Genomic DNA, 23,691 nt, shown 5'->3' with positions numbered 1-23,691 from the left:
CACTGTTACATTGAAGCTATCTAGCTGCACCTGCTTCCCACATCCAACTCTATACCAGTGCAAATATAGGACACAAGGAATCGCTGCTTGTCAACAGTCACTTTTCCTCCTTTGAAATAGTACAAAGCCTTGCAACAATATGCTTGGGATTTGTCTGCTTGATATAGCACTGTCCGTTACATGCTAGCTTTTCTGGTCTTGTTACAGTAACTCTCAGATCGAGCAGGTTGTGCTCATGTCTTACTGCCTAACATATAATTTCTATTCCTGGTAAATATGGGTTTGTGTCTTCTGACATGCATCAGGAGCGCAGGCAGTGTATCTCTACCTCCTAGCGTGGCCGACAGGAGGAAATGCGTCCCATATTTTTTAATAAGGTTGTCGGTAATTAGCTTGGCAGAGGGTCTGCGTCCGAGGAGTCGGATGTTGCGGATGAACTCAGGCGTGAGGGATAAAGGGGAGTCCAGGAAATCCCGCCGCTCCACAGCCAGGTTGTTCACTTTCCAGCGTCCGAACTCCCTGCAAGACAATCAATGGCACATTAAACAAGCTAATCCTGAATAATTGGCTTTAATTAACACACACGGACTCCTCCAAAGGAGAAGCAAAAGGACATGACCTTTGTTAGACCATTAGCTTCCAGTTCCTGGAAATGTTGACTTGGAGAGTAAAATCTAAAGGCTTTTTATTCAGAGATGGAATCAACTCAGAACCTGCAGCTGACAGGTGCTATTTGTAATAAACACACCAGAACAGAGATCAGCCCAGACAGGAAGGTTCACAGAAACTTAACCAGTTTTGACATCACCTGCACATATAAGCTTAAAAATAACAACACAAAGATCCCAGAAAGGGTTTGAGAAATAATAAATGACAATGAAATGATTTCCATCCTGCACGAGTTCATCTTATCTATTTTATCTACAAAAAAAAAAAAATAATAATAATGTGCAAACACTTCTCTGAAGGTCAAATTTAATGTGAATGCATTCATAATATTTACATGGCAATACAGTAATCCCCCACGGTTTGAATCTCGTGCCCCAGGTTTATCGCGGAATTGCATTTGCCACATAACTAATTTGTTTAGCTGATTTTCCCGGTCTCTCTTGTTTCTATGGAGTTTTATGTTGAAATAATGAAATGTATTCATAAAAATATAATTACTGTATTCTTGCAAATATTTTCTGTGTGTTTAAAGTGTGTGGGAGGATGATTTACGGATTAATCGTTAAAAAAGCATTTCCAGAGAGCACATCCAGAAATCACAATGAAATCACAATGTATGATTTTTTAACTATTTATTTGTATAATACAGCTGCAAATAAGTATTTGAACACCTGAGAAAGTCAATGTTAATATTTGGTACAGTAGCCTCTGTTTGCAATTACAGAGGTCAAATGTTTCCTGTAGTTTTTCACCAGGTTTGCACACACTGCAGGAGGGATTTTGGCCCACTCCTCCACACAGATCTTCTCTAGATCAGTCAGGTTTCTGGCCTGTCGCTGAGAATCACGGAGTTTGAGCTCCCTCCAAAGATTCTCTATTGGGTTTAGGTCTGGAGACTGGCTAGGCCACGCCAGAACCTTGATATGCTTTTAACAGAGCCACTCCTTGGTTATCCTGTGTGCTTCTGGTCATTTTCATGTTGGAAGACCCAGCCTCGACCCATCTTCAATGCTTTAACTGAGGGAAGGAGATTGTTCCCCAAAATCTCGCAATACATGGCCCCGGTCATCCTCTCCTTAATACAGTGCAGTCGCCCTGTCCCATGTGCACAAAAACACCCCCAAAGCATGATGCTACCACCCCCATGCTTCACAGTAGGGATGGTGTTCTTGGGATGGTACTCATCATTCTTCTTCCTCCAAACACATTTAGTGGAATTATGACCCAAAAGTTCCATTTTGGTCTCATCTGACCACATGACTTTCTCCCATGGCTCCTCTGGTTCATCCAAATGGTCATTGGCAAACTTAAGACGTGCCTGGACATGTGCTGGTTTAAGCAGGGGAACCTTCCGTGCCATGCATGATTTGAAACCATGGAAACGGTGGTCCCAGCTCTTTTTAGGTCATAGTTCTGGGCTGATTTCTCACCTTCCTTAGGATCATTGAGACCCCACGAGGTGAGATCTTGCATGGAGCCCCAGTCCGAGGGAGATTGACAGTCATGTTTAGCTTCTTCCATTTTCCAATGATTGCTCCAACAGTGGACCTTTTTTCACCAAGCTGCTTGGCAATTTCCCCGTAGCCCTTTCCAGCCTTGTGGAGGTGTACAATTTTGTCTCCAGTGTCTTTGGACAGCTCTTTGTTCTTGGCTATGTTAGTAGTTGGATTCTTACTGATTGTATGGGGTGGACAGGTGTCTTTATGCAGCTAACGACCTCAAACAGGTGCATCTAATTTGGGATAATAAATTTAGTGAAGGTGGACATTTTAAAGGCATCATAAATCATATATTGTGATTTCTGGATTTTTTTTTTGATTATGTCTCTCACAGTGGACATGCATCTACGATGACAATTTTAGACCCCTCCATGATTTTTAAGTGGGAGAACTTGCAAAATAGCAGGGTGTTCAAATACTTATTTTCCTCACTGTATAAATGCACACACACACACACACACACACACACACACACACACACACACACACACACACACACACACACACACACACATGCTTCACTTCATGTAGAGTTTTGAAATTGGACCTCTTTGAATGTTTAAAGGCTCTGGTATGGAGGAGTTGATGTTGGATTTATGATGATCTCAAATGTTGATCTAATTTATGAGTTGCTCAGTAGCTCCTGGTTTTATAATCTCAAATGACTGTAGAAGACTGTAGAAAGGACATTAATCATAATCTTATATTTCCGTGCTTATCCTAGTTTTCATTCTCTAGTGTTCTGTATTGTATTTTATAATCACATGGGTTCCTCTTTTAAGTCTGGTTCCTTTCAAGATTTCTTCCTCATAACATCTGAGGGAGTTTTTCCTTGCCACAGTCGCCATGGCTGCTCATCAGGGATAAATACACATGATTCACTTAACTCCTAAATTTTGTAAAGCTGTCCGTTTTGAAAAGCACTATAGAAATAAACTTGACACACAAACACACACACAACACACACACACACACACACACACACACACACACACACACACACACACACACACTGCACATCCCTGGTAAATATCAGCAAAGAAAAAAAAAAATGCCTTTATTGTTTAACCTGTATGTTATAACAAAAATTCACAAAAGCACTCTGCTCTCATTGATATCAAACGAATGCAAAAAGAGTTTAATCAAAAATATCTTTGTTGATTATATATTTTGTATATACATTATATGAACAAATGTTTTTGGACACCTGAACATAAGGTTCATATGTAATTTTGGAAAAATCCCATTCCACATTTGCTGTTATAATTATCTCCACTTTGCTGGGAAGATGCACTAGATATTGGAGTACAAATTTTCGCTCATTCAACCATAAGGGTGTTAGCAAAGTCAGGTACTGCTGTAGGTTAGGAGGCCTGGCATGCAGTCAGCGTTCCAATCAATCTCAGAACAGTTGAGGTTGAAGTTCTATAGCAGGCCACTCAAAACATTACACATTCATACATCTGAGGAGGTATGGGTTAAGGGCATTGCTCAGGGGCCCAGGAGTGACAGTTTGGTGTGACTGGGATATAAACTCATGACCTTCAGATCTAACGTATCATGCGTTAACCACCGCATTTCAAACAGGTTTAGGTTTCCATATAGTGTATATATGAGCCCAATAGCTTCCAAAGTTCCAATTTGCAGGTCGAACAAACTGCAGATGCATATAATACATTGTAATTAGAAACAATAAGACATAACAACAATATCACTGCTACACTTGTGCTTTGGAAACATTAATAAAATAAGGATGACTTGAACACAAGCACACTCAAATCATGAGAGATAATCTGATAACCGAGATGTCTACTGGGAAACTAAAGGCTAGGTAGTTTATACAGCATGGGTATGCTGGATGATTAATCACATTAGATTTTGTCAAGTTTTTTAAAAAAATTCGTAATTGAAATTATGTATGCTTATGGTACTGTATTTCTGGAATTTTTTGGATTGTAAAACTGGTCAATGAATAGTGTATAGTTGATGGTTAAAAATAAATAAATCCTGCCTAAATCAGTAAAACAATAGTATAAAGCTTTGTTCTGATTTTGGTGATATCTTGGAATTAATTAGGGCTGCATTTATTTGGTTGGTGTCAGCGATATATTAGCTGCAGAAATGAACATGAACATCAAAAAAGCAATCATCTACATTTATTATGAAATGTGTGTAATTAATTTATTAAACTAACGACCCCTGAGGGGAAAAAAAGGCTTTGCTTGTCTTGTATCAGGGTCATAAATAACTCTGGGACGGCTTTGTCTTAATAACAGCTTCATCATATTGTTTGCATAAGGATTAGATTTGCATTCAGGCTAAGACAATTAAATAAGCAAGCCCTACTGTCATCCCCTTTGCTTACTTTTACTCATTATTTCTCTCTGTCATATCTCTTCATCTTGTTCCTTCCCGAAGCAGTCAGGCATCAACAAAAGAAAGAATGTGAAAGAGAAAGAAAACACAAGCATTCAACGAAGGCTTTGGTAATAATGTGATAATATTGTAAAGATCGCACTCGTTCACGGAGCCGTGTAAATGACGACATGCGCTATATTGCCTCTGGTCATGTGAGAAACACTGGGCAACCTCGTCCTCGGGTGATGGATGGGGTTAGTAAGGCTCTTTGAAAGGAGATACATCACATTAAATCAGAAGTAATGACAGGGACCTCCTGACCAGATGCTTGATTGATTCTTTCCAGAAAATGAACTTAATTTCACCTGCCGTTTTTGCAATTCATAAGGCGGCAAAACAGGATTTCGGGTGAAAATCGCATTACGAATAAAGTGCACTCCAGTACAGTGCAAGCTGTTTATTTGGAAGTGAGTCAAACGTAATTTCCAGGTATATTATAAAATTTAATTTTAACTGCTATGGAAGAGTCAATATACCTGGCATAAGGCGTTACATCAGCCACAACGGGGCCCGCTGGCTTTGTAGAATTTGATGATTTATCTCAATTTCGTGTGACACAGTAGTAAGCCGTAATATACGCTTGTCTGGCAGATCTGGTATGGGAGCTGTTAGCGTGCTCGCCCTCAGCAGTTCAAAGGTTCCATGAAACAGAGGGAGAAAATCCGCTCTATCATTTTATTCCTCGGTTAATACTGAGCGTGATAAGCCTGCCTTGTTTTATCTTAAGCCCTTATTAGGTCTTGTCATTCGAACCCCAGCATGGTATCAGAAACTCTCTGAAGCACTTCATGAAGCTTTGGATGAGCAATCTGATTTGCTCATTATCTTGAATTCTCATCTTCAAAATCTTCTGTCAAATCCAAAGAACAGCTAACTTAAATATAGTTGATTTTTGGGTGGGAACAGGTTCATCTAATTGGCTGTAAACTGTTGTAAAAACCTCCATATATATAAACCGTATTTTTCAGACTATAAGCCGCTACTTTTTTCCCACGTTTTGAACCCCGCGGCTTAAACAACGAAGATTATGTCTCTCACAGTGGACATGCACCTACGATGACAATTTCAGACCCCTCCATGATTTCTAAGTGGGAGAACTGGCAAAATAGCAGGTTGTTCAAATACTTATTTTCCTCACTGTATATATATATATATATATATATATATATATATATATATATATATATATATATATATATATATATATATATATATATAAACATAAACACACACACATACATACATACATACATACACACCTCTGACTGCATATTATTTTAATTATAATTTAATCTATAAGCTGTTGTTCCAGAGACTATATCATTTTTCGTTCCTTTACTTACTGCTCAAATGTGATCTTATTTTCAATTATATGAATAATATAATTAAACACTTTATTGAACACTAGATATCATAAAGCTTTTGTTGCCATTTTATTGTCGCAATTGTAATAAGACAACTCGACGCTGTGTGGTACTAATAAATAAACATGAGCCAGATATAAAACTACACTAGTTTTCCCATTGTTTCAGATGCAATTAGAATACCTTATGTCTGAAATAAAATTAGCTTTTTATGTACAAAACTGCCTTACAAGCCTTAACGCCTAATTTATGTACCGTGGATATGGGAACAGCCAACGTGTGCTATTCTTCCTCATACACATGCATTTAAGGAAAACATGCAAAAAAATTCAGTGCAATTAAAGGGTTCTGGTCAATTAGCGGTGCCTAATTTGGCAGATCATCTCCTTCCTTGCCCAAAATGAGGCATAAGTTAACATACTGCTTGGAGGAATACTGGCTTTGTTGCCAAGTACGTACATTTCCTGCAGTTTTTCTAATCTATTAATTGATTTTTTTCTATAGGAGGGGGGATTTTGGCAAACATTTACTGACTGTGTATAATGATAAGTGTAAAATAATTCAATATTTATATTAATGTTTGTCATAATACTTTTAATGTATTACTTCAGATGTAACCATGGTTGTCTGGTATTCCCTTTTGGTACAGTACAAATGTGTTTATGACACTCTGCCTCAGACTGGCATCCCATACTAGGTGAATTCCTTCCACATGTCCACTGTTGCTAAGAAAGGCTCCCGATACCCCAGATATCCAGATATCTTAGTGAAGTGGTTTCTCAAGATAAATAACTGAACATTGCTGTGATCTCTACAGCCATTGTCATTACAAAGTATGCAATGCATTGGTATTTTAATCTTATTCTGTTGATTCAGAACCTTCTTTCTATATCCTTTCTATATCCTTTATATTTTCATGCTCAAACACAAACACTGCAACTAAGAAAATTTTTCTTGGCTAATAAATTGTGTGTTGGAAGTTGGGAAAACACAAAAATGTTGTGTTTGATCAATAACATTAGTTTTTCGCATTACTGTATGAACGCATCTGTGTAAATGACGTAGTTTTCTCAATGTTCTCATAGACATTTATGACCTATCTGTAATAGTCTGAGTCAATTTAAAGACCTTGTACCTTGGCGACATTTCCAATTTTCCAAATGTTATAAAAGCCGCACATGATTTATTTGCAGACTTTCACAGGGAATATCTTGTTCAGTATGCAGCAGTCTTTTCTTTGGGGTAAAACCAATTACCTTGGGAATAAAATTCCTTATCAGCCATATCAATGCTCTGTGATGCCGCCTGCCTGCTCTGACACAAGTCTCATTCATGTGTAAAGAGCTCTATTTATTAACAAATGTAACTGGCTGAACTTGCATTTTCTATTTCTTTTTCCGAACTTTTAAGCAACTCTGTACTTGACCATTTCCGTCATTTCACGACAGCTTCTAAAACCCTGCACCTCACATGCACACTCGGCACCGTTTCAATGATGATCTACAACCTTAATACATTTAACATTGATTTCGGATGCACAATGAGTACGAGCTGCAGCCACGTCAAGCACTCCACGTCCTTATCTGTGTACATCTTGGACCTGAAGTTGTAATTGGACTTATTCAAAGAAGAATGGAACAAACTTAAAAAGAAGAAAATGTGTCTTTTGTATGAATGTAACTGTCAATACACAACCCAGTCTTTGCTTTGAAAAGACTTTGACCTTTTAGAAGCAATCTGAAATTGAAAAGCGATTTCTCACTTAGGTTAAGACTCGCAGATTTTCTATATCCATTGGTACATCTGTGTCTATGGTAACATTTCTTTGGCACAGTCGGCTGCTATAAATAGTTTAGCACAGTCCTTCCACTCTTTCAAGGAATATAAAATATATATATTAAAAAATGTAAGAAATAAGGTCAACCCTAGCCCTCTTCGCAAACAACAAACTATTGAAGGAGATTATATTTGTTAGTTTTGGACCCGGTACTGATGATGTTTGAGATGGCCTGGCCCAAGCCCACATCCCCATTCACCCCAGAGGTGTTCAGTGGAATTGAGCTCAGAGCTTTACATAGTATACTTTTAGCCATATATGGTAATACACAATGCTGGATCAACATCTGGAACACAGCAAGCTGAAAACTGCTGTTCTTTCCATATCTCAATAAACAATGTAATACATAGTTAATCTATATACTGTAAGCAATATTTATCTATTTGCATTATAATATGTCTATAAAGTTTACAAATGTGCATGCCTTTGAAGTTTAAAACCCAATGCTAAAGCAAATACACCAAATCACAGACTAAATCTCCCAAGCGCTTGTCAAGAGAGAAGTTAGAGTTGGACGACATGAAAAAACCTTTTAATGTGCTGTATATGTCTTTTTACAGTCACTAGAGGGAAGCTGAACTCAAGCCAGGACTGAACCACTGAACTCTGCTGAACGCTTGGCTTCACAAATATGACTAGAAGCAAGCTAGTGATCTTCTCCACCCACCATTCCATCCATCCGTTCTCTCATACAATGCTCTAGAGAGTTTTTATTTATTTATATATTTTTTCAAGCCGAATTGTTGCTCCATTTTTACAGTCACTTGCTTTCTATTTTCAAAAAAGCACACCATATTAGCGATACATAAAGCATTTAAGGCATTTGTCAATTTACAGTAATTGGTACTAATTTCCAGCCTGTAATGGCAGGTACACATCTAGATCATGTCTTTTTCTTTCGGCTGCACTCGTTCCTCTATATCTGCCTCTTTTAAACCAACCACCTGCGTGTATTCCTTCACCACATCCATCACCCCTGGCCTTCCTTCTTTCCTCTTGCCTGGCGGCTCCAGCCTCAGCGCTTTTCTACCGATATACCCCATGTCCCTCTGTACATGACCAAACTATCTCAATCACTCCTCTTTTATCTTGTGACTAAAATGTCCTCCCTGTGCAGTCCTTCTAATAACTTAATTTCCATTCAGCCCATCCACTTCACTCCAGATGAACATCTTCAGCCAGCTCCAGCTCTGCCTCCTATTTTTTTTTCAGTGCTGCACATCTAGATCATGTAAATTTCAATGGCTAAACAATGGAAGCAAGGTAGAAATATGATTTTTATAATAATAAATAAAAGAACTAACAACAGTTTCTGTACAGAACAACTTCCACAACCCAGCATGCATGGGTCAACCAAATTACAGATTTAAATTAGAGACCGCTCTGTGCAGCTGGGGATGGTTCCACATCAACAAGCTAAAGATCTATGAAATTACTGAGCAACACAAGAACTTTGAGGATGGATTTGGACTTGAATTTAGATCAACATTCTACTACATTGGATCGGGACCACTGGTTGCATTTAATCGCCTATCACTACACAACTTAACCATGAGGAACTGTAATGAATGGACATTCAGTGGGACCCAGATGAGGATTTTGAGTCCTTTTTCTTTCAAGGTTTTTTGTTCATGCCATCGCATGGTTTTTCCTTGCAAAGTGGTCACTGGCTCACTCATTAGAGACAAACTGACAATTATAAGGAACAAACATATACATTCCTTTATTTCCGCTTTGCATGTATTTGTGTAAAGCTGCTTTGAGGCAATGTCCAATGTTAAAAATTACTATACAAATAAAGAAATGTATTGAATGAATTGATTTCATTTGGGCCAAACCGAGATGATCAAGTAGCTGAAGCCATCATTCAAGTTGTAAAAACATCTCCTATATCTTATTTCATATCATTGAAATGTGCCGGGGCAGCGGTGCTACGCAGTCACACTCAGAAAATAATATTGTCCATTGCAATCTTTACATCAGAATCCATTGTGCATCAAAATCAATTGTTTTTAGACAGACTGATATACCCTGTGTTAAATCCATCCGCCAAAAACAATGTAGAAACAAATCTACAGTGGCACTGAGGGATTTAGATGTCAGCACACAGAAAGGCGTTTCGTACAGATATACTTAGATAATGCAATTTCCAAGTGCCAAAAGAATTCATAACACTGTTTGTTTGTATTCTGTGAATTATATTGTATATAGCTTCCTTTTTCCTTTACAATTCAGTGGATACTACTTATTTTACTTATATTATTCATTCATTCATTCATTTTCTCCCGCTTATCCGTAATTCGGGTCGCGGGGGCAGCAGTCTAAGCAGGCCCTCGCCTTCGACTGCTGCCCAATCCTCACAGCACCGTCCCTTACGGTCCCTCCTGCAGGTGGTGAGCCCACGGGAAGTTACTTATATTATTTATATATAATATTTATATATTACTTATATTACTTATTCTTGCATTCTGAAATAGTACTGCTGTTCAATCAGGGTGCGATTGTAATCTCCTCCTCTCTTTAACGCAACCTTGCTACAAACAGTCCCCTCTCAGGAGAATCCCGATAATGCAGTGTAATAAGTATTAAGAACCCACTAATCACTTGGATGCATGATAAGACTATTAATCTCACAAAGTACGCAATGAAATACTGATGCCGAGCAGCTGCCAAAGGAAAAAAAAAAGATAAATACAAGGAATCTTTTAACGGTGAGCCAATCACAGGAGCTATAAAGCGCATGCCAGAAATCCATAGATGTCAAACCACAGTAGCTGCAACTAAAGGAGTGTTCAATATTCGTCCTCTGATAAGGGACAAGATTTATGGGCCATTGCTATAATTTTTAATAATTTAAGTGCCAAAGAATGTGCGCATGTCCTAACAAATCATCCATTTTCACCAAGCAGAAATCAATAAATCCATGTCCACTTATCAGAACAGGCATGTTACTGCGAAGTGCAGATATAAATGATGAATAAATGTAAAAAACATTACGGCAGTGGTAATTTATAAATAGCAAAAAAAGTTGAAATAGCTCGTGTTATTTGGGAGTATGAAATTAGCTCATAAATATAAATACGCTACCCCGTGACCGCTGATACATAGGTCATCCATTTTTCTATTTTTTTTGTTATTTGAAAGGATATAAAGTTTATTATGAGTCATTTACATTGAAACATATTTGTGTGTGTTTGTGTAAAAGTGTTGTGTCTTAATGGGCTAAACTTAAAATTTAAATAATTAAAAAAATATATAATTTCCTCATCCTCTAATAAAAAGCATAATATGAATATAGGCTGCAATAATAACATAAGCCATTACACATGTATTCAGAGTTGAATTACTGAGAAGCAAAATTAACTCTAGGAACATCGAATAATAATTTGTTGTGCACACAAAATATTCAAAAATGTATGCTTTAGGCTGTAAAAAAAAAAAAAAAAGAAAAGAAAAATAAAGCCATTTGAGGCCAGTAACAAAACCAAAATACAGCACTACTGTTTACAGACATTGTTTGCCTTGAGGATCAATTGTGTTTACTTTCAATGGAACAGGAGTTATAAGTGAATGAATGCTTATTCAGCTTATTCTTTACACTATAGGCATGTTTCCTTTACAAAAGAGTTCATTGTATGAATAAAAAAAATGTGACATTCTTTAATTTAATTGACTAGCTAATTATATGATTGTATGCTTGGCATAATATATATATATATATATATATATATATATATATATATATATATATATATATATATATATATATATATATATATATATATATATATAATGACCTTTAGTAATCAATGCAACTTTAATCTCAAATATTAACTTATAATTTATGTTGATGCTTCGAAAATCCCCATCTTAAATAATTCTTCTCAAGAAAATAAATCTATCACATCAACTTGCGCCACCTCAGACCATAACGATATATGATGTATATATTGACATTTTTATTGTCATAGTTAATTTGTATTTTTATTTGCACTAATCATACAGCTTGTTTATTTGTTCATGTTCATATAGAGCCTCTATAGATAATCATCATAATCCCGTTGAAACTTTATTTGTCATACAGAGTGAAATTAAAACATTCCAAAAAAAATAATACAATAAAATAAAAATAATAAAAAATATTCCAGCTTTATTTATACATTTTCACTTGCAACATAAAATTGATCAAAGAAAAAGTCATCAGTCCCCTGATTTAATACTTCAATGAGCCACATTTTCCTTAATTACAGCCATTAATCTTTTTGGATATGTTTGTACTAGTTTTGCACACCGAGATTGGGGAATAATTGGCCATCCTTCCCTGCAGAATTGTTCAAGTTCTGTGGTTAGCGGCAATTGATTGCTCTCCTTAAATCCATCCACAGATGTCTATTAGATTTAAGTCAGGAGTTCTGATTTAGCCAAAAAAGGACATCCATCATCCTATTCTGAAGCCTTTGAGTTGTTCTTTTGGTGGTATGTCTATGATCAGTGTTGTGGTGAAAGCTGAATGACCATCTTCAGCTGTCTAGCAGAGGGACGCAGGTTTTTCCAAGAAATTGGATGTACTTGACATCATCTATTTTCTTTTTAATCATGACCAATCCTCCAATCCCCACTGGAGAAAAAATAAAACACAATATAATGCTGCCACCACCATGTTTCACAGCAGGTCTGGTGTGTTTTGGGTGGTGTTCCGAATTTGCTTTTCTTTGCATTTGGAGTTCAGTCAAAAAAAAGGTCAATTTTGGTCTCATCAGATCATTTTTTGCCAGCTGGCATCAGAGTCTTCCAGGTGTGTTTTTGCATAGCACAAACAAGCCTAGCAATAAGCCTAGTGTTTGATCTGGAAGTTGGTTCGATGTACCTAAGCAAGTTTATACTGTAATGATCCTCCAGCAATATTTAAAAATGTTTTAACTTTGATAATGACGGATATAATGTGTATTTTCAGTATTGTGTTTTTTTTTCCAGTGTGTAATGATGTAACTTTCTATAGGCACTGTACACATTATGTGACCTTGGCAATGCAGCGGAATAAAGGTTATCACCATCGCAGGGGGAATAAACACTAAAGGCATCCTCTGTAATCATCAAATGAGCAAATACGTGCAAACTCAGAAAAGGTTTGATATATGTAATTATTAAGCACACCTTAACAAGTGACCTTGGCTGTGGGCAAAATCACTACCTAAGAATAAATCATAGTATGCACTTAGCACTAGACAAACTGGACAATTTGGCACAGCATTACCTATGCAACACTAAAAAATAATAATTATTATTATTATTATGTTCTTCTTTCTATTACAGCTGACAGGAATTAAGGGGGTTACAATAAACTATACAAAATAATGTCCATATATTTAAAACAAATGACATTTTAGTAGAAGATAAACATAAGTACAGCATGCGACTTAGTTAACGGGTGTTACTGTTGTTGTTTTTTTGCAACACACTGAAAAAACAATACATTTACAAGCAAATCGTAGATGACAGAGCTGCAACTAACCATTTTTGTTCATTGAATAGTCCATTAAATATATTTTTAGCTTTGTCTGATTTTTGAGATGAACTTCCTCACATTTTGCTGTGAAAAGTAGAATGTCGACTCAATAATTGGGCATGCAACAAATCTTTAACAATTCATCTTATGTTATAACCTCAAATAGATCAATCAATCATTGATAGATTAGACTAGACTACATACACTACGTCTAGAGTACTAGACTACAGATGAATGATGACATTTGTTAGCAGACATTGTTTGGCCAAACTTAGATACAATAGGCCTAAAATACTGCTTTAGGCATGTTAAAGCCTCAGTTGTTTTTTTTTTTTTTTTTTAACTATTTACACCTGCTCAGTATTGCTGTTTAATTAAAACAGAAAATGAATATTCTTGGAAAGTAGCCACTGGTCATATGCAGTAGCCCTTCCTGCTATAGGCAACACTGCATTTGCCCATGATATGAACTTGCCAGGGCATCACTGGCTCATTGTATTTTTTTTAATATAAAGTAGGAGGTCTGAAAATCACACAATACATGCCAATCCGGTAGTATGCCAAGAGTCATCAGTGGCACAGCACTCGCTGCAGGCAATCAAGTGCCGACCACTGCCCTGTCATCAGCTCTGATTTAGTGAAATCCATGATTCGTTATATATGTTATAGGCTTATATCATGATTACTTTGCCAGCAAGTCTACAACGTGTGCCATGTCCAATGCAATAATTAATCATAGGTCAGAATGCAAGATACAGCAGATTTATTTCAATGGTGTTAGATGCAAGTGCTGATTGATTTATAAATAGTGCAAAAAAATACTGGCACAAAAACAATAAAAGGAAGATGAAAGCCATGACCTGAGCATGGACATTTTGAAGGCTGCGGAAAACGACGTCCACCATGGAAGACAAAGGAGAAACAAAGAGTGCAAGGTGAGGTGGGGTTTTATACAAGTGTTATTCAAATGTGAATGCAGATCGGGTGCAGAAATCAGATAAAATGGCATATGTGGGTGAACATGGCATTTAACTTTATTTTTATGGATGTGTGTAATGGTTTATATGTGTTTCCATTTATTGGCAATATCCTAAAATATTCAATTCAATTCATTTTTATTTGTATTACGCTTTTAACAATGAATATTGTCTTAAAGCAGCTTTACACAGATAATGTGGTGATTAAAAGTGAATATGTTCTTTATAAGTAAGTTTGTCCCTGATGAGCGAGCCGGGGGGGCGACTGTGGCAAGGAAAAACTCCCCGAGATGGCATAAGAAAGAAACCTTGAGAGGAACCAGACTCAAGAGGGAACCCATCCTCATCTGGGTTGCACCAAATGTCCATTTATATTCAGTGTCCACTGTTGCACTGTCCTTTCATTCTGGTTTTAATGTTTGCAATATTTGCAGCCAAAAGGATAATTCAAAAGAGAGGGACTGGATCTTCTCTTTTTCTTTCAAAATGCGAGTATCCCATTTCAGATTGAAAATCCAAAATAAGCACAGATAATGCTGCAAGAAACACTGCAAAATACTAAAAAAAATACATAAATACTAAAAAAAAAAAAAATTATAATTGACATGGCAAGAAATACTATGCTGGCCATGTCAATCTTTTTGTTTTGTTTTTTTTTGTTTTGTTTTTTAAGTACTGTGTGAGTCATTATTTAAAATTTATTATTAGTAAAAAAAATTTTAATAATGACACACAGTTATTTTTTTTTACTCTGTAGTAAGTTTGCTGGCATATAAACGATACTCTGACTAGTTACTGAGGATGAATAAAAAACTTCAGGCAGCAACTAATGTTCATTGAAAATTAAGATTAAAAAAAAAATCTAAGATTACAAGAATAAAGTCATAGCAGTATGAGAATAAAGTCGAAATTTTAAGAATAAAATTATAGCTATACAAGAATAATGCCCACTGGTGTTCAACTCCTACATGGTGGATTTCTTTGATCATCCTCCCCACTGAAACATTATTCATGTAATTTTTACTTTATTCTTCAAATATTTTAACTTCATGCTCAAATTGCTGCGATTTTATTCTCGTAAGTTTGACTTTTTTTCCCCAAAAAATATTACGACTTTCCTCTCATATTGCTACTATTTTAATCTTGTAATCTTAGATGTTTTTTTATCCAACTGTTCATAGAGAAAGTAAAAGTAAAATCCTGATCGTGATACCTTTATTATTCCTCCTGCAGACTCTTAGATCGATGTCACTCTGTAGTCCCTAAAAGATTTGCAAGGTGACAGGCGAACTGCAAATTTTATAGATAGCTAGACTCACTTTCTCATACTCACGGCAAAGCTAGAGTTCAACCTGAAAGTAAATCTACAGTGCTGAGTGCCTTAGACTTTCAAAATAAGCCAGAGGAGCACACATGGAGATAAATGGGGAAAAGTTCGAGTGGATTATGCCTTGATCACATCTGGCTTAGATAAACATCACTTCTCAGGGGGTTTAGCAATTATATGCAAAAACAGCTGTCAAACATGCTGCTTCTTTTCTACAAACATCTTCAGTGCAAAACACGAAGCTACTCATGAAATAATTAACTCCAGCATGTTGTGGATGATGACACTGTATGTCATGCATAATAAGTTAAAATCAAGTGCCTAAGCAATGTCATTTTATATTTAAAAAGTAAACATGGAATTTCTTCTGGAAAACAATCAATCATGAAAAATGGATTGTGTTTTCTACTAATAATATACATTGGAACTCGTGAAGCACTTCATGTAATATTCTCCTATTACACTTTCCGTAGTTTACAATGCAAGAACTTTACTTGAAATTCATGTACGTATAAGGGAAATGTAAGCTATAATCGAATCAGGGTTGTTTATCAGCAGAATGTCAGTAATGCATATTTTACAAGACAACTTAGAGAATATCTTGCTTCTGGACAGAATTAAAATGAACAGAGTTGTGTTTCTACCAAACCAGATGTTTGTGACTATTGCCAATTTACAACATTACATCCAAATGCTCATAGAGATCCTGGAGTAGAGAAGAAACACCTACTCTTTACTGTAGGGTAAACAATATATATATTTTACATACTTTTTTGCACATTTCAGCAACTATTTAAATATTTCAGAAATGAAACTTGGATATACTTGAGAATAGTCAATGTAAAGTTTGTATAGCAGTACAGATTTTGTGTCCTCTAAAAATAACTCAACACAGACATTATTGTCAAAATAACTGGCAACAAATAATATGATTTTAACATGTTAACCCTAAGTGAACATTTCCAAACTGTGTCCAAAGTGTCAATATTTTGTGTAAGCACCATTGTTATCCAGCATTGCTTTAATCCTCCTGGGCATGGAATTCACCAGAGCTGCACAGGTTGTTGCTGGGATTCTCTTCCACTTCTCCATAATGACATCACAGAGCTGCTGGAATTTAGACGCATGACCCTTCTCCGCTTGAAGATGCCCCACGGGTGCTTAATAGGGTCAATAGGGTTTAGTTCTGGAGACATACTTGGTCACTCCACCTTTACCTTCAGCTTCCTCAGCAAGGCAATTGTCATCTTGGTGCTGTGTTTGAGGTTGTATGTTGGAGAACTGCCATTCAGCCATTTTTAAAGGGAGGGCATCATGTTCTGCTTAAGAATGTCACAGTACATGTTGAAATCAATGTTTCCCCTCAATGAACTGCAGCTCCACAGTACCAGCAGAACTCATGCAACCCCTGAGCATGATGCTACCACCACCATGCTTGACTGTAGGCAAGACACTATTTTCTTGGTATTCTTCACCAGGGCCTCACTATACATGCTGGACATTATCCGAGCCGAACAAGTTAATCTTAGTCTCATCAGACCACTGGACATGGTTCCAGTAATTCATGCTTTAGCCAGCTGTAGAAGAGGCTTCCTTTTCCTCATGACGACATCCATGCAAACCGACTTGCTGCAGTGTGTGACGTATGGTCTGAGCACTGACAAAGACCTTCCCCTTCTGCAACCTCTAAAGCAATGCTGGCAGCACTCATGGGCCTGTTTTTTTAAAGGTTTGGAAAACCTTTTTATGACCAGTTTCCTGTAACTCAGTTTTACCGATATTCCTATAGCCTCAGCCATCTTTCAATTCTGATTCTCAAATCCTCAGAGAGTTCTTTGCTATGAGATGGCATGTCGAACATCCAGTGGTCAGTAATTGTACTCAAAGCACCAAATTTTAACTGCTCAAATTCAAGATACACAAATTTGTATGGTCCTGTCAATCAGACAAAAACATGAACATGATGAATAGGGCATTTGGCTTTGTATGGTTAAATGACATACAGCTGTTACCACCTAGGGTATATTCAGGTTTTTTTCCAGCAATTTTGACAATATAGCCATGTTTTTAGTTATTTTTAGAGGACAGTAAATATATAATGCTATTTAAACTGTGCATTGGCTTTTCTAAAATATATCAAAGTTTCATTTTTTTATAGTAATGCCCCTTGAGAAGACATGCTAAAATATTTGCTAAAATGTAAGGGATGTTCTCACTCTTGTGAGATACACACACTGACCAGACATAACTTGACCAACGAAATTGATCACCAATTATAATCACCTGTCTAATATTGTGTTGGTCCCATTTTGCTGCTAAAACAGTCCTGACCCTTCAACAATAAGCAGCATTAAAGTCTTCAACAATTTCAGCTAGCATAGCTCGTCTGTTGAATCGGAACTCACAGACCAGCCTTCGATCCCAAGTGCATTAGTGAGCATTGGCTGCCGTTGACCATGTCACAGTTTCACCACTATTCCTTCCTTGGATCACTTTTGACAGATACTGACCACTGCAGACTGTGAACAACCCACAAGAGCTGCAGCTTTGGTTCTGTCCCAGTCATCTAGCCATCACAATCTGGCCCTTGTTGAACTAACTCAAATCCTTACGCTTTTTACACATCAACTTTAAGGATCAAATGTTCACTTGTTGCCTAATATATTTCACCCAGTAATGATATAAAGTCATAATGTTCTGCATGGTCGGTGTTTATGTTTAATAAATATAGCAACTGACTGACTTGGAATGACATCTGGGGAAAAAATGATTAGACATTGATTTTTTTTTTACAAATTAAATAATATTTTCTATAATGTTCTTAGATAAAAACGCTGACATGGCCAATCCTGTCTAAATATGGCTAGATTTCAGTTCAAGAAAGTCTTCACTGCTACAATAAATAAATCTCCCATGCTGATACACATGTAAGACAAGGAACGTCTGATTATTATAAGAGACACAATCTTAATATGTTGTTGCATGATAATTTACTTCTCAGTTTGAAACATTCGCACTGTGTTATTCATTAGATTTCTTTCATGTTAAAGCAGAACACTTCATGATTCCCACACTAAAGGTACTACATTTTCTACAACAGCAGCTCTGACTCTCTTTTTTCCAAGTTAAAAAGACGAGGGTTGTCCTAACACCAGGAAACAAAACACACACACACACACACACACACACACACACACACACACACACACACAGCCTTCTGTGTTGAAGACTTTCTTTCAAACATACTGATTGTTACAAGGAATTGACAGAAGAGAATCCTTCTATAATTGTTATGTAAAAGTCTCTTTACAGAGAACTTTACAATATCAGTCTTTTATTGATTAATTACAGATATTTTTATTTTCACTTGGCTTAGATTCCAGTTATAAATCATCCACAATTTAAATTTTTGTAAAGGATACGATATCAGAATAAGGGAAAAGAAATGAGTATTACTAGCAGATGACACCTTACAGCAAACAGGAACTAACTTGACTCACAGACTTTCCACAAAATTAAAAGCAACCATAATGGTTAAAAATACTTGTGGCATTTATTAATCAAATTAAAAGTATATTGGTATTTATCCATTTCAGGGTAATCAGAAAAATACTTATTTATTGCACCATGCCATCATGGATTATAACAACATTTATTTCAATTGAATCCTTTACTGACCTGTAAATCTTGTAGCGAGTAGAAAAGCCCTGGCGGTTCCTCTCCACAAAGTCGGTGTACTCTTGGGAGTGATGGAAGGGGCCCTTGTCGGAGAGGAGCCAGTCCAGGGGTCCGGCGGGACCTTCCTCAGTTAAACTGGCACTGGAAGCCAGCCAGCAGTGAAAGCTGAGAGATAGCAGCAACTCCCATAAAGCCATGAGAGAGGATTCACTGGCTCCACCACTCAGCACTGGATATCAACATGGCCTCTCATCTCCTAAGTGAAAATAACAGAATTAATGCTTAGTATACACACTTGAGCTTGCAAACAAACACACATACACATTGGTAATTAGCCAGAGGTTCTCCTGTGTCCTTAAGGGAAATGAAAATCACTTCAAGACCATAGAGAGATTTCACGATTATAACGAGAAGAAAGACGAGTCTGCTAATTGTCTGAAAATGAGGAAAATATGGACACACTTCAGACGCTTTCCATGAAATCGTGTTTGCTTCTTCCTAAGGGACAAATTGATGCCTGATTAACAACAAAAATACAAAGTAATGACAGCTGCTTATAGTTTACATCTAGTGCTCACTGGATTATGACATTACATCACGTTCAGATTCTTTCCCCTAATGACACTTTACAATAAATGAAAAAAATGAGCCTATCCATGAAACTGTATAAAATCTATAGCTTTAAATATTGTTGCTATAAATCAGAATAACCCCACCATCCATGAGATCCATTCTATATCTCTTTTACTAATCATTTTGCTCTCTGAATTACGGCCATATTTCTTCACTGCTGTCAGTCTTTTTCCTAAAACTATGAAGCAGATGTTGAAAAAAAAGAAACTCATTATGACAGCAATCTAGAAAGTTGATGTCTGGCATGAGACCAGATGTGTGCATAGTAGATCAAAGAACAGGTGTATGAGAGTGCAAAAAATAAATACATTAGACACCACTTCAATAAACAGCAGTTTTATTAGTATGGCACAATGACCGATGAGGATGTCTTCAAAATATATTATTATTATTTTTATTAGTAGTAGTTGTATCACCTTCATCATTATTATTATTATTATTAGCATTATTATTTTTATGGACCCAAAATTTATCCTATTAGCTGTTGCATGTTTTTGTTTTCTTTATAGTCCCAGTAGCTCCAACCACCACAGCGACAAATCCAGTATTGGCTCCTCTTATCCTGATGAGCACAATCTTTATCTATCTATAAATTGATAGATGGATATAGAATATCCCAGACATTGTTAAATATAATTTAAATCTCTGCTGTGAAGATGCTCATTTGTTGGTCACGGTTCATGGAAAGTGAATCTTAAATCTGTCACTGGGGCGTTGGATTTACTCTCGCACATTAAAAATATTTATTAAAAGCTTTTTTGCTTTTCACATTTTTATTTACATCATTATCATAATAGGCTGTATATAACCTTATTAAAAGAAACTGGTAGTTTTATGTAAAACCAAACATTGGGCACCCATAAACAACCAAAATGGCAGATTGATCAGTGCACCATTGTTATGCTGGTTCTTGTACTTAGTAGGTGCCAGAATTTTGAAACTTTCATATGTTATAATAAATTCTGTTTTTTCACATATAATGCATTTGCTGTATGCACTGAACTTGCTGTTGGAGGATATTTTATTACTGGTAATTACTTGCTGTAATCAGGATTTCAGTATCTCCCGTCGACCCGGAGATGCTCAGCCATGTGTCATTAGCAATTCTGTTAACAAACAATCTAGCAAGACTCTGGTAGAACTGCTTGTTTTAAGTATTCGAATCTTCTAGGCTTCAATATTGATCTTGATTCTTTGCTTCACTGACGACAGATCTACAGGCTGTGCTGGCAGGAATCTGCTCTTGATTTATTTTTTAAGGTAGTTATTTTTCATTATTATTATTATTATTATTATTATTATTATTATTATTATTATTATTATTATTATTATTAATAAAAATAGTTTTCTGACTACAATTTAAATACTAAAAATGTGTTTTTATTAAAAAACAATGATTGTCAATGATAAGCTTTAAAGGCTCAATGCTATATATATATATATATAAATATATATATATATATATATATATATATATATATATATATATATATCTATCAGGTCCATAAATTTTGGGACATCGACACAATTCTAACATTTTTGGCTCTATACACCACAATGGATTTGAAACGAACAAGTTGTGCTTTAACTGCAGACTGTCAGCTTTAACGGCAGTAATGGGAGAGAATAATAATTATAAATGGGACAGAATAATAATCATAATTCAAACTTTCACTTTTTTAATACTTGGTTGCAAATCCTTTACAGTCAAATACAGTCTGAAGTCTGGAACGCATAGACATCACCAGACGCTGGGTTTCATCCCTGGTGATGCTCTGCCAGGCCTCTACTGCAACTGTCTTTAGTTCCTGCTTGTTCTTGGGGCATTTTCCCTTCAGTTTTGTCTTCAGCAAGTGAAATGCATGCTCAATCGGATTCAGGTCAGGTGATTGACTTGGCCATTGCATAACATTCCACTTTTTTTTCCCTTAAAAAACTCTTTGGTTGCTTTTGCAGTATGCTTTGGGTCATTGTCCATCTGCACTGTGAAGCCCCATCCAATGAGTTCTGAAGCATTTGGCTGAATATGAGCAGATAATATTGCCCAAAACACTTCAGAATTCATTCTGCTGCTTTTGTTAGCAGTCACATCATCAATAAATACAAGAGAACCAGTTCCATTGGCAATGCCCACGCCATGACACTACCACCACCATGCTTCACTGATGAGGTGGTATGCTTAGGATCATGAGCAGTTTCTTTCCTTCTCCATACTCTTCTCTTCCCATCACCCTGGTACAAGTTGATCTTGGTCTCATCTGTCCATAGGATGTTGTTCCAGAACTGTGGAGGCTTTTTTAGATGTTGTTTGGCAAACTCTAATCTGGCCTTCCTGTTTTTGAGGCTCACCAATGGTTTACATCTTGTGGTGAACCCTCTGTATTCATGCTGGTTAAGTCTTCTCTTGATTGTTGACTTTGACACACATACACCTACCTCCTGGAGAGTGTTCTTGATCTGGCCAACTATTGTGAAGGGTGTTTTCTTCACCAAAGAAAGAATTATTCGGTCATCCACCACAGTTGTTTTCCAATGGTCTTCCGTGTCTTTTTGGTGTTGCTGAGCTCACCGGTGCGTTCCTTCTTTTTAAGAATGTTCCAAACAGTTGTTTTGGCCACGCCTAATGTTTTTGCTATCTCTCTGATGGGTTTGTTTTGTTTTTTCGGCCTAATGATGGCTTGCTTCACTGTTAGTGGCAGCTCTCTGGATCTCATCTTGGAGAGTTGACAGCAACAGATTCCAAATGCAAAAAGCACACTTGAAAGAAAACTCTGGACCTTTATCTGCTCATTGTAATTGGTATAATGAGGGAATAACACACACCTGGCCATGGAACAGCTGAGAAGCCAATTGGCCCATTACTTTTGGTCCCTTAACAAGTGGGAGGCACATATGCAATCTGTTGTAATTCCTACACCGTTCACCTGATTTGGATGTAAATGCCCTCAAATTAAAGCTGACAGTCCGCAGTTGAAGGTTCACATGGAGTCGGTTCCCTTCCTTTGCATCTGTAACAAAAGTGTTTCTGAATTTTGAATATTTATCAAGTAGAGCATTCTGTTGTTAGATGAGAAGACCGATCAGTTGATTTCTGATCTTACATAAGAAGACCTGGCTCACAATTGCCATTCTAGTTTGTTCCAAATGTGGCTGATGAACTTGAGGTCAAGGCTCTGTGTAGGCCAATCAGGTTTTTCTACACCAAACTTAAACAATCATGTTTTTATGGACCTTGATTTGTGTACTAGACATGTTGCTTCCCCAATTTGGTCTTACAAAATTGGAAGCATATTATTGTCCAAACTGTCTTATGCAAATGTGCTAAAGCATTACGATTTTACTTCACTGAAAATAAGGGGCATAGCACAACCCCTGAAAAAACAACCCTATACAATTATCTGTACTCCACTAGGTTTTACAGTTGACACGATACAGTTAGGCAGTTAATGTTTTCGTAGCATCTGTCAAACTCAGACTTGCCTATTAGATTGTCAAGCAGAGAAGCACAATTCATCCACAAAACTACACAGAATTTCCAATGCTGCAGAACCCAGTAAAGGCATGCTTTTCACCACCTAATCCAATTTTTGGCATTGTACTTAGTGATGTCAAGGTAGGTGCTTGGCAGTGTTGTTCTCGTTACTAAAAAAAAGTAACTAGTTACAGTTACTAGTTACTTCATTTAAAAAGCAACTCAATTACTTTGTTGATTACTTACACCATAAAGTAATGCGTTACTGTTAAAAGTAACTTTTTAGTAACTTTTTTAAAGAACCTTCTTCT

At 36.6% G+C, this 23,691-nt stretch overlaps 1 protein-coding gene across 1 annotated transcript in view; it reads right to left on the bottom strand.

Annotated features, from left to right (window-relative positions):
* The window catches only part of brinp3a.2 (bone morphogenetic protein/retinoic acid inducible neural-specific 3a, tandem duplicate 2), a 74,866-nt gene that overhangs the window by 27,077 nt on the left and 24,098 nt on the right, over positions 1-23,691 (bottom strand). The window contains exons 2-3 of the mRNA XM_083566966.1: positions 19,276-19,531; positions 329-519 (exon numbers count right to left, since the gene is read on the bottom strand). Coding sequence (XP_083423092.1) covers positions 329-519; positions 19,276-19,472 — 388 coding nt within the window. The 5' untranslated portion in view covers positions 19,473-19,531. The remainder of the gene's footprint in view (positions 1-328; positions 520-19,275; positions 19,532-23,691) is intronic.

Source organism: Silurus aristotelis, assembly GCF_946808225.1.
Source record: "Silurus aristotelis genome assembly, chromosome: 2".
Taxonomy (NCBI): Eukaryota; Metazoa; Chordata; class Actinopteri; order Siluriformes; family Siluridae; genus Silurus; species Silurus aristotelis.
The sequence above is the reverse complement of the archived record's forward strand: the minus strand, read 5'-3'. Positions and strand labels throughout refer to the sequence as shown.